This window comes from Salvelinus fontinalis, chromosome 29 (genome assembly GCF_029448725.1).
Source record: "Salvelinus fontinalis isolate EN_2023a chromosome 29, ASM2944872v1, whole genome shotgun sequence".
In the NCBI taxonomy this organism is placed as follows: Eukaryota; Metazoa; Chordata; class Actinopteri; order Salmoniformes; family Salmonidae; genus Salvelinus; species Salvelinus fontinalis.
The window spans coordinates 27,615,734-27,633,143 of NC_074693.1; the positions used below are offsets into that span (position 1 = coordinate 27,615,734).

General features: G+C 42.8%; 2 protein-coding genes across 21 annotated transcripts in view; both read left to right on the forward strand.

Moving 5' to 3' along the window:
• The window catches only part of LOC129827758 (protocadherin gamma-C5-like), a 231,123-nt gene that overhangs the window by 160,642 nt on the left and 53,071 nt on the right, over positions 1 to 17,410 (forward strand). The window contains exon 1 of one of the 20 annotated variants that reach the window (XM_055888915.1): positions 32 to 3,113. The exons of 16 other annotated variants lie outside the window; for them this stretch is intronic. In XM_055888915.1, coding sequence (XP_055744890.1) covers positions 714 to 3,113 — 2,400 coding nt within the window. In that variant the 5' untranslated portion in view covers positions 32 to 713. Of the gene's footprint in view, positions 1 to 31; positions 3,114 to 3,142; positions 7,755 to 11,691; positions 14,094 to 14,133; positions 17,406 to 17,410 lie in introns of those variants that run through there. 3 more of the 20 variants (XM_055888913.1, XM_055888912.1, XM_055888917.1) reach the window with 3 other exon arrangements.
• Positions 8,393 to 11,167, forward strand: LOC129827760 (protocadherin beta-16-like). Its single transcript, XM_055888922.1, has one exon. It carries the CDS (start codon positions 8,594 to 8,596, stop codon positions 11,162 to 11,164), a length of 2,571 nt encoding a protein of 856 aa, XP_055744897.1. The 5' UTR covers positions 8,393 to 8,593; the 3' UTR covers positions 11,165 to 11,167.

Below are 17,410 nucleotides of genomic sequence, written 5' to 3' on the forward strand. Positions count from 1 at the left end.
GTCTGTTATATTTTAACTATTATTTTGTCCCTAAAACAATGTTTTTCTTGTGTATTTTTTTAAGACCATCATGTGATTTTTAACTCTTCGATATCGAGTCTGCATAGCTGGAAATTTACCATGCTCAGAAATCCTCTTCATTCCAGTAATGTGGCCATTTCAGAACCATGATCGTGGAAAGCGGACCTTTGCAAGGAGGCTGTTTTACAATGTGTAGCCAGTAATTTCCTCTAAGGAGTTTCAGTCAACCTGTCTTTCGTTAGTACTCGTTGTCCACATCTCATTGACATATTAGTTTATATTTGTCATTCAATGAATTAGCTTATGTGTGTTGATATAACGTTATAGTACTCTGCTTCGTCCGTTGGAGATTCGAACATTCCCAAATATGTTAGATTTATTTTAAATAATATTTGTTGTTCAGTAGATTGAACTCTGAGGGACGCTGTTGGTCAGTGTGTTGTAGTATTAGAGCAGATTTGCAGCACTACCTCCCCCATCATCTCGGTATATCAGAGAGAGAGCCTCATGTAGAGATTACAGTCCGGGTTACAGAGAACACTTAGAACGGAAACATCGAGACACGTTTCTTTTTTTCGAGAATTATGGATTGTTGAATCATTTTCCTTTGATGTTTTGAACTGTAAACGAATGGAATATTACTGACTTCATAACGGATTATAAGACGCTTGTTGTTTCTTCTTGAAGGGAAAATGTCTGACAGAACAATGACACGGCAAGTACTGTTGTTTATCTCGGTCCTCTCTCTCAGTTCAGTGCACGGGCAGGTCAGTTACTCCATTCCCGAGGAAATGGCGAAAGGCTCTTTAGTCGGTAACATATCGCAGGATTTAGGTTTAGATATCAATAGACTGAAATCAGGCAAAGCTCGTATTTATACTGGAGACAGCGCAGAATACATCGAGCTGAATAAAGAAAGGGGAGTTCTCCTCATCAAAGAGAGAATAGACCGTGAAGCACTCTGCGGACAGACGACGCCTTGCGCTGTTCATTTTCAGATTACTCTGGAAGACCCGATTGAATTCTACAGTGTTACAGTCGAAATCCATGATATAAATGATAATGCACCAAGCTTTAAGAAGAATGAGATGAAATTCAGAATGAGTGAATCGGCAATGGTCGGAGCTAAATTTGTGTTGGAAAGGGCGATGGATCTTGATGTTGGTGTAAATGGCCTACAAAGTTATTTGTTGAAACCAACCGATAATTTTCTTCTGAAGTTGCAAAATCAACCAGACGGAAGCAAAAAGGTGGAGATTGTGCTACAGAAACATCTAGATAGAGAAAAACAAGAGCATCTTTTTTTAACTCTGACAGCTATCGATGGCGGCGACCCGCCGCTGTCCGGGACAATGCAGATAGAAATAACCGTGCTAGACGCCAACGACAACGCGCCTGTTTTTACGCAAGAAATGTACAAGGCAACCATTACCGAGAATGCTCCAAAAGGCACCGTTTTGAGTACCGTTAGCGCCAGTGATGCCGATGACGGTTTTAATGGTAGAATATCATATTCAATTACCAATACTCTAGATGATGTTCCAGAAATATTTGAAATAAACGAAGACAGTGGTATTGTGGTTTTATCAGGACACATAGACTATGAAAAAGCTCGACATTATGAAATACATGTACAAGCTAGTGATGACGGAGGTCTGACTGATTCTTGTAAAATAAATGTTGAAGTAGTTGATACAAACGACAATAAACCATCTATTAAAATTATGTCGAAAACAACTGCAATATCTGAAAATGCTGAACCTGGAACAGTGGTAACCATAATTAATGTGCAAGACCCAGACTCTGGTGATAATGGCAGAGTGCAGTGCTCCATAAATGAAAACATTCCTTTTGCGATGAAATTAACATCGAATACTTTCTTTACTGTAGTAACAGACAGTGACTTGGACCGAGAGAGAGCCCCTGAATATAACATCAGTGTGACGTGCTCTGATGAGGGAGTGCCCTCTCTCTCCAGCAGCGTCACTCTCACCTTACAGATATCAGATGTGAATGACAACGCGCCTGTCTTTGAGAGGAGCTCATATGAGGCCTACATTATAGAAAACAACACACCGGGCCTCTCTATATTCACAGTGAAAGCCAGAGACGCTGACTGGAACCAGAATGCCCGTGTTTCTTACATACTGGAGGAGTCCTCGGTTAACGGAGTGCCCGTCTCATCATATGTGTCCGTTAGTGCTGATAATGGAGTCGTCCATTCAGTGCGCTCTTTTGACCACGAGCAGATCAAGGATTTCCAGTTCCGTGTAAAAGCGCAAGATGCAGGCTCTCCTCCTCTCAGTAGCAATGTGACTGTGAAAATAATGATCCAGGACCAGAACGATAACGCGCCTCAGGTTCTGTACCCAGTCCAGACTAGCAGCTCTCTGGTGGCTGAAATGGTGCCTCGTTCAGCAGATGTGGGCTATCTTGTCACTAAAGTGGTGGCTGTTGATGTGGACTCTGGACAGAATGCCTGGCTCTCGTATAAACTGCAGAAAGGGACAGACAGGGCGCTGTTTGAAGTGGGTTTACAGAATGGAGAAATAAGAACTATACGCCAAGTCAATGATAAAGATGCTGTGAAACAAAGGCTCACTGTTGTAGTGGAGGACAACGGGCAGCCCTCTCGTTCAGCTACAGTCAATGTTAACGTGGCGGTGGCGGACAGCTTCCCTGAAGTGATCTCGGAGTTCACTGACTTTACGTACGACAAGGAGTACAATGACAACCTGACTTTTTACTTAGTCTTGGCTTTGGCTGTAGTCTCATTTCTGTTCATCACATGTTTAGTGGTTATTATATCAGTGAAAATATACAGATGGAGACAGTCTCGCGTCCTCTATCATTCCAATCTCCCGGTTATTCCGTATTATCCACCGCGTTACGCAGACACTTTGGGGACAGGAACTCTACAGCACGTGTACAATTACGAGGTGTGCAGGACGACTGACTCCAGAAAGAGTGACTGTAAGTTCGTCAGACCCTGTAGTCAGAACGTACTGATAATGGACCCCAGTTCTACAGGGACGATGCAGCGGATGCAGAGCGAAAATAACATCCTGGATGAACCAGACTCCCCAGTAGAGGTCTGTTATATTTGAGTCATTATCCTTCCCCTAAATCAAAAACGTTTGACTATTGTGTAAATTAGTTTATGTTTTTAATGTTTTATTTTAACTGTTTCTACATCGACTCTGTTTCCATGGTCAGAAATGCTCTTCATTTAACTGTTATGTTGCCATTTCAGCACCACATTCGTGGTCAGCGCTGCTCTTCAAAGCGGCTCTATTTCAATGGACCCTTTAACATTGTAAAGAGTGAATTATACTGGGATATTGCCTAATCTTTGTAAAGAAGAGGCAAACGTTTTCTGTACTATAAATTGTATTCATATGTATATATACACATTTTTAGTAGCCTACGTAATGCACAGTAATGCCATACTGCTGCTTATAGTTGCAGAAAGTTGCTTTCGGTCTCGATGATTAGCTTCACGCAAGGTGTATTTTGTTTGACCTTTCTTCTTCAGTTACTTCTTGTATCATGGTTTACATTTATCCTAAATACATTGTCTTATATGAATTAATGAATTACATTTTATTTTCGTGTCAAATCGCCAGTTTGCAACCCTTTGACACAAACATTACAATAATGCACTGTGATTGGCACCAAGAGATGATTCAAGTGTGAGACAGGTCTACACAGAATTTATATACATACGTGTCATTTGCTATAAAGGAGCTACTTATTTGTTTAATTGAATTGTAGGTCGCCATTATCCTTTTATTCCAGGCTTTATCTAAAAACATCCGCAAACAGAAATACACAATGGACAAAAAAAACATGTCAGTTTTTCCTCATGGCTCAGCCACATCATTTCAGGGTTTATCTGGTGGGCTTTCTGCAATAAAGACAAGCATATATTGTGGTAGAAAGGTCCGTAGAGGATCAAATGAATTTCCTTCTCTATTTTTTCGAGGTCATAGTCTTTTCTCTTCCATTTCACCATTATACCGACCTGTTTCACTACGCAGGGGCAATATCCCTGATCTTACCTGTTTCACTACGCAGGGGCAATATCCCTGATCTTACCTGTTTCACTACGCAGGGGCAATATCCCTGATCTTACCTGTTTCACTAAGCAGGGGCAATATCCCTGATCTTACCTGTTTCACTACGCAGGGGCAATGTCCCTGATCTTACCTGTTTCACTACGCAGGGGCAATATCCCTGATCTTACCTGTTTCACTACGCAGGGGCAATGTCCTTGATCTTACATGGGCACATAGCGATCTCTTGCTTATATGTAGGTTGTTCATAATATATCTCTCACACACGAATTCACCCTCAATCAAACAAAAGGTTTTCAACTTGGGTTTATGATTAATCTCCTCCACTCATTTATTTTCATATTGCGTAATCAGTTTTTTTTAACAGCGTCAATGTCTCACTTAATTCGGTTTTCGTACAACTGTTCACAGTCAGACTGTTGGAAAATGTCAGACATTTCAGTTGCCCATGCTCCCCTTTTGGAGAGATCCCATTGGAAAAACTTTGCTGACTATTCTGGCAATTGCTATATCCAACGGTCTATTCCAAAGTCTCACCATACACGCCTTCCATCTCATCTCATAGGGTTCCCAGCGCATGTCCCCAGTTATTGCCAGTATAGATGCAAACATTGTGGGTACCTACAAAATAACGCACTGCTCTGTTATGGACATGTTCGTTTTTGAGATACCTCTTAGCACCCTACATTCCTGCTGAATAGTCAAAAACAGGACACACGCATATCTGATACAGTTTGGAATACGTGGCATAATCAATATCTTTGTGTTTTCCTTTTTCTTTAACCCCCCCCAACAGCTCTACTTACTGAGTCGGCCAGGGCAGATGTATAGAAAGGGCATATGTGATTCAATTGCCTACATTACTGGGTTGGGTGAAGCTTCATAGTGCTATGCTTTATTCCATGGAGATTCACACCTTCCCAAATATGTTGGAAGGTGTTATTTTTGAAGTATCTGTTGTTCAGTAGATTGAACTCAGAGGGACGCTGTTGGTCAGTGTGTTGCAGTTTTAGAGCAGATTTGCAGCAGTACCTCCCCCACCATCTCGATATATTAGAAAGAGAAAGAGCCGCACGCAGAGCGCACAGTCCGGGTTACAGAGAACACTAAGCACCGATACACCGTACTGAGATTCTTTTGTTCTGGAGATACGGATTATTGCTATTTTTTGTATTTCTTGTTGGACATACATCTGAAGGAATTATACTGTTCTCATATCGGATTATAAGGCGGTTGTTGTTTCATGTTGAAGGGAAAATGTCGGACAGAACAATGACACGGCAAATACTGTTGTTTATCTCGGTTCTCTCTCTCAGTTCAGTACACGGGCAGGTCAGTTACTCCATTCCCGAGGAAATGGCGAAAGGTTCTTTAGTTGGTAACATAGCGCAGGATTTGGGTTTAGATATCAATAGACTGAAATCAGGTAATGCTCGTATTTACACTGGAGACAGCGCAGAGTACATCGAGCTGAACAAAGAAAGGGGAGTTCTCCTCATCAAAGACAGAATAGACCGTGAAGCTCTCTGCGGAGAGACGACGCCTTGCGCACTACATTTTCAGATTATTCTAGAGAACCCGATGGAATTTTATTCCATTACTGTTGAGGTAACTGATGTCAATGACAACCCACCGGTTTTCAAGAAAAGTGATATCAGGTTTAGAATTAGCGAGTCAGCTCTGACGGGAGCTAAATTCATTTTGGAGAGAGCTATAGATCCAGACGTTGGTATTAATGGACTCCAAAGCTATTCTCTCAGTTCAAATGGTAATTTTGCACTAAAACTGCAAAATCAGCCAGGTGGTGGTAAAAATGTCGAAATGATTTTACAGAAGTCTCTAGATCGAGAAAAACAAGAGCAAATATTAATAGTGTTAACAGCAATGGATGGAGGAGAGCCTCAGATATCTGGTACTGCACAGATACTCGTCACCGTGTTAGACGCCAATGACAATGCCCCAATTTTTACGCAGCCGATTTACAGAGCTACAATTACTGAGAATGCACAGAAAGGTACAGTTGTTACTAAGGTCAGTGCACACGATGCTGATCAGGGCACTAATGGCAAAATAACATACTCAGTAACAAATACACAGGACGATTTTCCTGAAATGTTTGAAATTAATTATGTTGATGGTGAAGTTATATTAACTGGGGAAATAGACTATGAAAAAGCTCACCATTATCAGATACATATACAAGCCAGTGATGACGGAGGGCTGACTGATTCATGTAAAATAATTCTTGACGTCATTGATATAAATGATAACAAACCAGCTATTAATATTATGTCCAAGACTAACGTCATAACAGAAGATTCTAAACCCGGTACTGTAGTAACTATGATTAATGTACAAGACCCAGACTCAGGTGAAAATGGTAAAGTCCAGTGTTCGATAAACGACAATATTCCATTTACCATCAAATCAACGAAAAATAATTTCTTTACTTTAGTAACAGACAGTGACTTGGACCGAGAGAGAGCCCCTGAATATAACATCAGTGTGACGTGCTCTGATGAGGGAGTGCCCTCTCTCTCCAGCAGCGTCACTCTCACCTTACAGATATCAGATGTGAATGACAACGCGCCTGTCTTTGAGAGGAGCTCATATGAGGCCTACATTATAGAAAACAACACACCGGGCCTCTCTATATTCACAGTGAAAGCCAGAGACGCTGACTGGAACCAGAATGCCCGTGTTTCTTACATACTCGAGGACTCCTCGGTTAACGGCGTGTCCGTCTCATCATATGTGTCCGTTAGTGCTGATAGTGGAGTCGTCCATTCAGTGCGCTCTTTTGACTACGAGCAGATCAAGGATTTCCAGTTCCGCGTAAAAGCGCAGGATGGAGGCTCTCCTCCTCTCAGTAGCAATGTGACTGTGAAAATAATGATCCAGGACCAGAACGACAACGCGCCTCAGGTTCTGTACCCAGTCCAGACTAGCAGCTCTCTGGTGGCTGAAATGGTGCCTCGTTCAGCAGATGTGGGCTATCTTGTGACTAAAGTGGTGGCTGTTGATGTGGACTCTGGACAGAATGCCTGGCTCTCGTATAAACTGCAGAAAGGGACGGACAGAGCGCTGTTTGAAGTGGGCTTACAGAATGGAGAAATAAGAACTATACGTCAAGTAACTGATAAAGATGCGGTGAAACAAAGGCTCACTGTTGTAGTGGAGGACAACGGGCAGCCCTCTCGTTCAGCTACAGTCAATGTTAACGTGGCGGTGGCGGACAGCTTCCCTGAAGTGCTCTCGGAGTTCACTGACTTTACGCACGACAAGGAGTACAATGACAACCTGACTTTTTACTTAGTCTTGGCTTTGGCTGTGGTCTCATTTCTTTTCATCACATGTTTAGTGGTTATTATATCTGTGAAAATATACAGATGGAGACAGTCTCGCGTCCTTTATCATTCCAATCTCCCGGTTATTCCGTATTATCCACCGCGTTACGCAGACACTTTGGGGACAGGAACCCTACAGCACGTGTACAATTACGAGGTGTGCAGGACGACTGACTCCAGAAAGAGTGACTGTAAGTTCGTCAGACCCTGTAGTCAGAACGTACTGATAATGGACCCCAGTTCTACAGGGACGATGCAGCGGATGCAGAGTGAACAGAACATCCTGGATGAACCAGACTCCCCAGTAGAGGTCTGTTATATTTGAGTCATTATCTTTTCCCTTAAACTATTCAAAGTGTTTTCAATGGAGTTTGTATTCCGGGTAACATTTCATCATGAGAAATACTCCTCATTCCACTGAACTGCCATTTCAGCACCATGGTCATGGAAAGCGCTGCTTTGCAAAGAGGCTGTATTTCAATGGACCCTACTTAATAGTACAGATTAAATCGTACTGGATATTGCCTAACGCTTGTCAAGGTGAGGCAAACGGTTTATGCAACATGAATTTGATTGATACGTTTATTTTACTTGCAGTACACAATGCACATTATACCATACTGCTGGTTTTAGACTACTGAAACTCGCTTTCTGTCAAGATGTAGCCTACAGCTTCATGCAAGGTGTATTTTGTATGACATTTGTTGTCCACATATTTCTGGCATCTTGATTTACAATTCTCCTCAATACATTGCCCCTGATATGTTGATATAGCTTACATGAGATGGGTAAAGCGTTACAGCACTGTGCTTTATTCCATGCGTATTCACACCTTCCCAGATATGTCGGAAGGTGTTTGCTTCTTTAAAGTGTATCTGTTGTTCAGTAGATTGAACTCTGAGGGACGCTGTTGGTCAGTGTGTTGCAGTTTTAGAGCAGATTTGCAGCAGTACCTCCCCCACCATCTCGGTATATTAGAGAGAGCCGCCTGCAGAGCGCATTGTCCGGGTTACAGAGAACAGTAAGCACGGAGACACGGAGCTGATGTTATTTTGTACGAGAGACAGACCTACGGATTGTTGAGTAATTTTACTTGAATTTTTTGAACTTCAAAGGAATAGAATATCACAGACTTCTTTATGGATTATAATGTCCTTGTTTAATGTTGAAGGGAAAATGTCTGACAGAACAATGACACGGCAAGTACTGTTGTTTATCTCGGTCCTCTCTCTCAGTTCAGTGCACGGGCAGGTCAGTTACTCCATTCCCGAGGAAATGGCGAAAGGCTCTTTAGTTGGTAACATAGCGCAGGATTTAGGTTTAGATATCAATAGACTGAAATCAGGTAAAGCTCGTATTTATACTGGAGACAGCGCAGAATACATCGAGCTGAATAAAGAAAGGGGAGTTCTCCTCATCAAAGAGAGAATAGACCGTGAAGCTCTCTGCGGACAGACAACGCCTTGCGCTTTACATTTTCAAATTATTCTGGAGAACCCGATGGAATTGTATAGTATTACGGTTGAAATTACAGATATTAATGATAACCCTCCAACCTTTGAAAAAAACGAAATCAAATTCAAAATCAGCGAGTCTGCAGTCAATGGAGCAAAATTCGTGTTAGAGAGAGCAATGGATCTTGACGTCGGTATCAATGGCCTCCAAAGCTATACGTTGAAACCAACTGATAATTTCGCTCTGAAATTGGTTAATCAGGCAGATGGGAATAAGAAGGTTGAGATGGTTTTACAGAAACCTCTAGATCGAGAGAAGCATGAGGATGTTACTTTAGTGTTGACAGTTGTGGATGGTGGCGAGCCGCGTATGTCAGGGACAATGCAAATACTCATCACCGTCCTAGACGTCAATGATAATGCGCCTATTTTTACTCAGGAGTTTTACAAAGCAACTGTAACTGAGAATGCCCCAAAAGGTACAGTTATAACTTCCGTCAGCGCATCAGATGCAGATCATGGCTCAAACGGTAAAATTACGTATTCAATTACAAACACGTTAGATTATGTTCGTGGAATTATTGAAGTAAACGAGGACAACGGCGAGATTAGATTGATTGGAAATATTGATTATGAAAAGACACGGAATTTTCAGATCAATTTAAGGGCAAGTGATGACGGAGGACTTACAGATTCATGCAAAGTGATAGTTGAAGTAGTTGACACCAATGATAATAAGCCTAATATTAACATTATGTCTAAATCAAACGTGATCTCCGAAGATGCTCAAATCGATACAGTCTTAACGATGATCAATGTGCAAGACCCAGACTCTGGTGAAAATGGAAAAGTCCAATGTTCCATCAATGAAAACATTCCATTTGCGATGAAATCCTCGTCGAATAATTTCTTTACTGTAGTAACAGACAGTGACTTGGACCAAGAGAGAGCCTCTGAGTATAACATCAGTGTGACGTGCTCTGATGAGGGAGTGCCTTCTCTCTCCAGCAGCGTCACTTTCACCTTACAGATATCAGATGTGAATGACAACGCGCCTGTCTTTGAGAGGAGCTCATATGAGGCCTACATTATAGAAAACAACACACCGGGCCTCTCTATATTCACAGTGAAAGCCAGAGACGCTGACTGGAACCAGAATGCCCGTGTTTCTTACATACTGGAGGACTCCTCGGTTAACGGAGTGCCCGTCTCCTCATATGTGTCCGTTAGTGCTGATAGTGGAGTCGTCCATTCAGTGCGCTCTTTTGACTACGAGCAGATCAAGGATTTCCAGTTCCGTGTAAAAGCGCAAGATGGAGGCTCTCCTCCTCTCAGTAGCAATGTGACTGTGAAAATAATGATCCAGGACCAGAATGACAACGCGCCTCAGGTTCTGTACCCAGTCCAGACTAGCAGCTCTCTGGTGGCTGAAATGGTCCCTCGTTCAGCAGATGTGGGCTATCTTGTCACTAAAGTGGTGGCTGTTGATGTGGACTCTGGACAGAACGCCTGGCTCTCGTATAAACTGCAGAAAGCGACAGACAGGGCACTGTTTGAAGTGGGTTTACAGAATGGAGAAATAAGAACTATACGTCAAGTCAATGATAAAGATGTTGTGAAACAAAGGCTCACTGTTGTAGTGGAGGACAACGGGCAGCCCTCTCGTTCAGCTACAGTCAATGTTAACGTGGCAGTAGCGGACAGCTTCCCTGAAGTGCTCTCGGAGTTCACTGACTTTACGCACGACAAGGACTACAATGACAACCTGACTTTTTACTTAGTCTTGGCTTTGGCTGTAGTTTCATTTATGTTCATCACATGTTTAGTGGTTATTATATCAGTGAAAATATACAGATGGAGACAGTCTCGCGTCCTCTATCATTCCAATCTCCCGGTTATTCCGTATTATCCACCGCGTTACGCAGACACTTTGGGGACAGGAACTCTACAGCACGTGTACAATTACGAGGTGTGCAGGACGACTGACTCCAGAAAGAGTGACTGTAAGTTCGTCAGACCCTGTAGTCAGAACGTACTGATAATGGACCCCAGTTCTACAGGGACGATGCAGCGGATGCAGAGTGAACAGAACATCCTGGATGAACCAGACTCCCCACTAGAGGTCTGTTATATTTTAATCAATATATTTTCCCTAAAAATACGATTTTCTGTTGTTTATCCATCGCGTGATTTTACCTGTTTGAAATCCAATACGCACCTACAAGATTTAATGGTCAGACATGCTCTTCATTCCGCTGATATGTGACCATTTCAGCACCATGGTCATGGACAGCGGAAGAGGCTGTATTTCAATGGGTGTCTTGTAGTTTCCTATATTAGCATAGTTTCAATTCATCCACATCTCACTGTCATGTTGGTTTCCATGGTCATTAACACTTAGGCCTGTATGTGTTGATATAGAGTGATAGTGCTGCATTTGATCCCAAGCAGATTCTAACCAGCCCAAATATCTTGTAATATTTTTCGTATTCTGTAGTTCAGTGAATTTAACTCAGAGGGACGCTGTTGGTCAGTGTGTTGCAGTTTTAGAGCAGATTTGCAGCAGTACCTCCCCCATCATCTCGATATATTAGAGAGAGAAAGAGCCGCACGCAGAGAACACAGTCCGGGTTACAGAGAACACTAAGCACAGAGACTCCGTACTGAGATTCTTTTGTTCTGGAGATACGGATTATTGGTAGAACATGTAGTTATTTTCTCGGTTTACATCTGAAGGAAATATACTATTCTCATAACGGATTATATGGTGCTTGTTGCTTCATGTTGAAGGGAAAATGTCTGACAGAACAATGACACGGCAAGTACTGTTGTTTATCTCGGTCCTCTCTCTCAGTTCAGTGCACGGGCAGGTCAGTTACTCCATTCCCGAGGAAATGGCGAAAGGCTCTTTAGTTGGTAACATAGCGCAGGATTTAGGTTTAGATATCAATAGACTGAAATCAGGTAAAGCTCGTATTTATACTGGAGACAGCGCAGAATACATCGAGCTGAACAAAGAACGGGGAGTTCTCCTCATCAAAGACAGAATAGACCGTGAAGCGCTCTGCGGACAGACGACGCCTTGTGCACTACATTTTCAGATTATTCTAGAGAACCCGATGGAATTTTACACCATAACTGTTGAGATAACGGATGTTAACGATAATAATCCATCATTCGAAAAGAGTGACGTACAATTTAAAATAAGCGAGTCTGCAGTCAGCGGAGCAAAATTTATATTAGACGGAGCAATGGATCAGGACGTCGGTATCAATGGCCTACAAAGATATACGTTGAAACCAGCCGATAATTTTGCTCTTGAATTGCATAATCAAGCCGATGGCAATAAAAACGTAGAGATGGTTTTAAAGAAACCTCTAGATCGTGAAAAAGTGGAACAAATATCTCTGATATTAACAGCAGTAGATGGAGGAGAGCCTCCGCTATCAGGAACAATGCAGATACTCATCACTGTACTAGACGCCAATGACAATCCACCCGTTTTTACGCAGCATATATATAAAGCTACCGTTACTGAGCACTCCCCTAAAGGAACACTTGTAACTTCAGTGAGCGCATCAGATGCCGATCATGGATCAAACAGCAAAGTAACCTATTCAGTTCGAAACACTTTAGATGATGTAAGAGAAATGTTTGACGTTAACGAGGACAACGGCGAGATTAGATTGATAGGAAATATTGATTACGAGAAGACACGACGTTTTCAGATCAGCCTGCGGGCAAGTGATGACGGAGGACTTACAGATTCATGCAAAGTGATAGTTGAAGTAGTTGACACCAATGATAATAAGCCTAATATTAACATTATGTCGAAATCAAACGTGATCTCCGAAGATGCTAAAGCTGGTACTGTCGTAACTATGATGAATATTCAAGACCCAGACTCTGGTGATAATGGCAGAGTGCAGTGCTCCATAAATGAAAACATTCCTTTTGCAATGAAATCAACATCAAATAATTTCTTTACTGTAGTAACAGACAGTGACTTGGACCGAGAGAGAGCCCCTGAATATAACATCAGTGTGACGTGCTCTGATGAGGGAGTGCCCTCTCTCTCCAGCAGCGTCACTCTCACCTTACAGATATCAGATGTGAATGACAACGCGCCTGTCTTTGAGAGGAGCTCATATGAGGCCTACATTATAGAAAACAACACACCGGGCCTCTCTATATTCACAGTGAAAGCCAGAGACGCTGACTGGAACCAGAATGCCCGTGTTTCTTACATACTGGAGGAGTCCTCGGTTAACGGAGTGCCCGTCTCCTCATATGTGTCCGTTAGTGCTGATAGTGGAATCGTCCATTCAGTGCGCTCTTTTGACTACGAGCAGATCAAGGATTTCCAGTTCAGCGTAAAAGCGCAGGATGGAGGCTCCCCTCCTCTCAGTAGCAATGTGACTGTGAAAATAATGATCCAGGACCAGAACGACAACGCGCCTCAGGTTCTGTACCCAGTCCAGACTAGCAGCTCTCTGGTGGCTGAAATGGTGCCTCGTTCAGCAGATGTGGGCTATCTTGTCACTAAAGTGGTGGCTGTTGATGTGGACTCTGGACAGAACGCCTGGCTCTCGTATAAACTGCAGAAAGGGACAGACAGAGCGCTGTTTGAAGTGGGCTTACAGAATGGAGAAATAAGAACTATACGCCAAGTCAATGATAAAGATGCTGTGAAACAAAGGCTCACTGTTGTAGTGGAGGACAACGGGCAGTCCTCTCGTTCAGCTACAGTCAATGTTAACGTGGTGGTGGCGGACAGCTTCCCTGAAGTGCTCTCGGAGTTCACTGACTTTACGCACGACAAGGACTACAATGACAACCTGACTTTTTACTTAGTCTTGGCTTTGGCTGTAGTCTCATTTCTGTTCATCACATGTTTAGTGGTTATTATATCAGTGAAAATATACAGATGGAGACAGTCTCGCGTCCTCTATCATTCCAATCTCCCGGTTATTCCGTATTATCCACCGCGTTACGCAGATACTTTGGGGACAGGAACTCTACAGCACGTGTACAATTACGAGGTGTGCAGGACGACTGACTCCAGAAAGAGTGACTGTAAGTTCGTCAGACCCTGTAGTCAGAACGTTCTGATAATGGACCCCAGTTCTACAGGGACGATGCAGCGGATGCAGAGTGAACAGAACATCCTGGATGAACCAGACTCCCCACTAGAGGTCTGTTTTATTTGAGTCATTATCCTTCCCTTTAATCTAAGGTTGAACTGTGACATGTACATTTGTAACTATTTCTTGCGATTTTAGCTGTTTCTAAATCTTGTCTTTATACCTGCGAAGGTTCCATGGTCAGAAATGCTCTGAATTCCACTGATATTTGGCCATTTCAGCACCACGGTGGTGAACAGCGCTGCTCTCCAAAGCGGCTGTATTGCAATAGATCCTGTAACATAGTAAAGAGTGAATTATACAGGGATATTGCCTAACCTTTGTAAAGATGAGCAAACGTTTTCTGTACTAGAAATTGGATTCATAGGTATATACACGTTTTCTGTATCCTACAAAATCCACAGTAATACCATAGTGCTGGTTATAGTTGCAGAAAGTTGCTTTCTGTCCCGAGGATTAGTTTAGCGTAACGTGTATTTTGTTCGATATTTCTTGTCCACATACTACTGGCATCATGATTTACATTTGTCCTACATACATAGGCTGAAATGTGTTAATATAGTATAATATAATATATACATTACTGGGTTGGGTAAATCTTGATAGTGCTATGCTTTATTCCATGGAGATTCACACCTTCCCAAATATGTTGGAAGGTATTTCTTTTTAAGTATATTTGTAGTTGAGTGGATTGAACTCAGAGGGACGCTGTTGGTCAGTGTGTTGCAGTTTTAGAGCAGATTTGCAGCAGTACCTCCCCCACCATCTCGGTATATTAGAGAGAGAAAGAGCCGCACGCAGAGAACACAGTCCGGGTTACAGAGAACACTAAGCACCGAGACACCGTACTGAGATTCTTTTGTTCCAGAGTGGTGGAGTTTAGGGACATCTTTTTTTCGTCACTAAACAGTGAAAACTAATGGAATATCACGGCGTTCTTTACGGATTGTAACGTGTTTGTTGCTTGATATGGCAGAGAAAATGTCGGACAGAACAATGACAAGGCAAGTACTGTTGTTTATCTCGGTCCTCTCTCTCAGTTCAGTGCACGGGCAGATTAGTTACTCCATTCCGGAGGAAATGGCGAAAGGCTCTTTAGTCGGTAACATAGCGCAGGATTTAGGTTTAGATATTAAAAGACTGATATCAGGTAAAGCTCGTATTTTTACTGGAGACAGCGCGGAGTACATCGAGCTGAATAAAGAAAGGGGAGTTCTCCTCATCAAAGCGAGAATAGACCGTGAAGCTCTCTGCGGAATGACAACGCCTTGTGCATTGCATTTTCAGATAATTCTAGAAAATCCCATGGAATTCTTTCGAGTAACTGTTGAGATTACAGATGTAAACGATAATGCTCCTAGTTTTAAGAAGACGGAGAAACGTTTTGAAATCAGTGAGTCTGCAGTGATTGGCGCGACATTTATGCTGGAGATAGCAATAGATCCTGACGTTGATCTTAACGGTCTCCAGAGCTACACTCTTAAACCCATTGATCATTTTCATTTAAAACAAAAAAATCAACCCGATGGAAGTAAAAAGGTAGAGATGGTTTTGCAGCAGCCTTTAGATCGGGAGAAACAGGAGCAGCTATCTTTAGTGTTAACAGCTATAGATGGAGGCGAACCGCAGCGATCTGGAACAGTGCAGATACATGTTACAGTGTTAGATATAAACGACAATGCACCTGTTTTTACGCAGGAGATTTACAAAGCAACGGTTGTTGAGAATTCACCTAAAGGAGCCTTATTGGCCACTGTTAGCGCCTCTGATGCGGATAAAGGGTCTAATAGCATGGTCAGCTATTCTTTGTCCAGCAGCACTGATCTCTTTGAGTTAGACAGCGAAAGTGGTGAATTTAGACTAATCGGTCATATAGATTATGAAAAGGCAAAATATTATCAAATGTTTATAGAAGCAATGGACGAAGGAGGGCTTTCTGATTCCAGTAAAATAATCATAGATGTTATTGACGTCAATGACAACAGCCCCATTATTATTATAATGTCAAAGTCTAGTTCAATAGCGGAAGACTCTATCTCTAATACAGTTATAACCATGATCAGCGTAAACGACCCAGATTCTGAAAGTAACGGACAAGTACACTGTGGGATAAATGAAAACATTCCATTCACCATTAAATCCATATCCAACGCCTTTTACAGCCTGGTAACAGACAGTGACTTGGACCGAGAGAGAGCCTCTGAATATAACATCAGTGTGACGTGCTCTGATGAGGGAGTGCCCTCTCTCTCCAGCAGCGTCACTCTCACCTTACAGATATCAGATGTGAATGACAACGCGCCTGTCTTTGAGAGGAGCTCATATGAGGCCTACATTATAGAAAACAACACACCGGGCCTCTCTATATTCACAGTGAAAGCCAGAGACGCTGACTGGAACCAGAATGCCCGTGTTTCTTACATACTGGAGGACTCCTCGGTTAACGGAGTGCCCGTCTCCTCATATGTGTCCGTTAGTGCTGATAGTGGAGTCGTCCATTCAGTGCGCTCTTTTGACTACGAGCAGATCAGGGATTTCCAGATCCGCGTAAAAGCGCAGGATGGAGGCTCTCCTCCTCTCAGTAGCAATGTGACTGTGAAAATAATGATCCAGGACCAGAATGACAACGCGCCTCAGGTTCTGTACCCAGTCCAGACTAGCAGCTCTCTGGTGGCTGAAATGGTGCCTCGTTCAGCAGATGTGGGCTATCTTGTCACTAAAGTGGTGGCTGTTGATGTGGACTCTGGACAGAATGCCTGGCTCTCGTATAAACTGCAGAAAGCGACAGACAGGGCGCTGTTTGAAGTGGGCTCACAGAATGGAGAAATAAGAACTATACGCCAAGTAACTGATAAAGATGCTGTGAAACAAAGGCTCACTGTTGTAGTGGAGGACAACGGGCAGCCCTCTCGTTCAGCTACAGTCAATGTTAACGTGGCGGTTGCGGACAGCTTCCCTGAAGTGCTCTCAGAGTTCACTGACTTTACGCACGACGTGGAGTACAATGACAACCTGACGTTTTACTTAATATTGGCTTTGGCTGTAGTCTCCTTTCTCTTTATCGTATCCATCATAGCCATACTGTCAGTGAAATGCTACAGATGGAGACACGAGCAAATGTTTTACAAATCCAATGGGAATCTCCCAGTTATTCCGTATTACCCGCCCCTTTACGCAGACGTGGGAGGCACAGGAACTCTGAGACAGGTGTATAATTACGATGTGTGTGGAACGACTGACTCCAGAAAGAGTGATATGAAATACGTCAGACCTTACAGTCAGAGCATCATTAGTCTGGACGGAACACAGACACTCCCCCACGCGCAGAGGGACACGCTGATCAATGACGATTCAGACAGTCAGGTGAG

Excerpts from the sequence above, each read along its gene's own strand:
- LOC129827760 (XM_055888922.1), top strand. The coding sequence starts at position 8,594 with ATGTCCTTGTTTAATGTTGAAGGGAAAATGTCTGACAGAACAATGACA.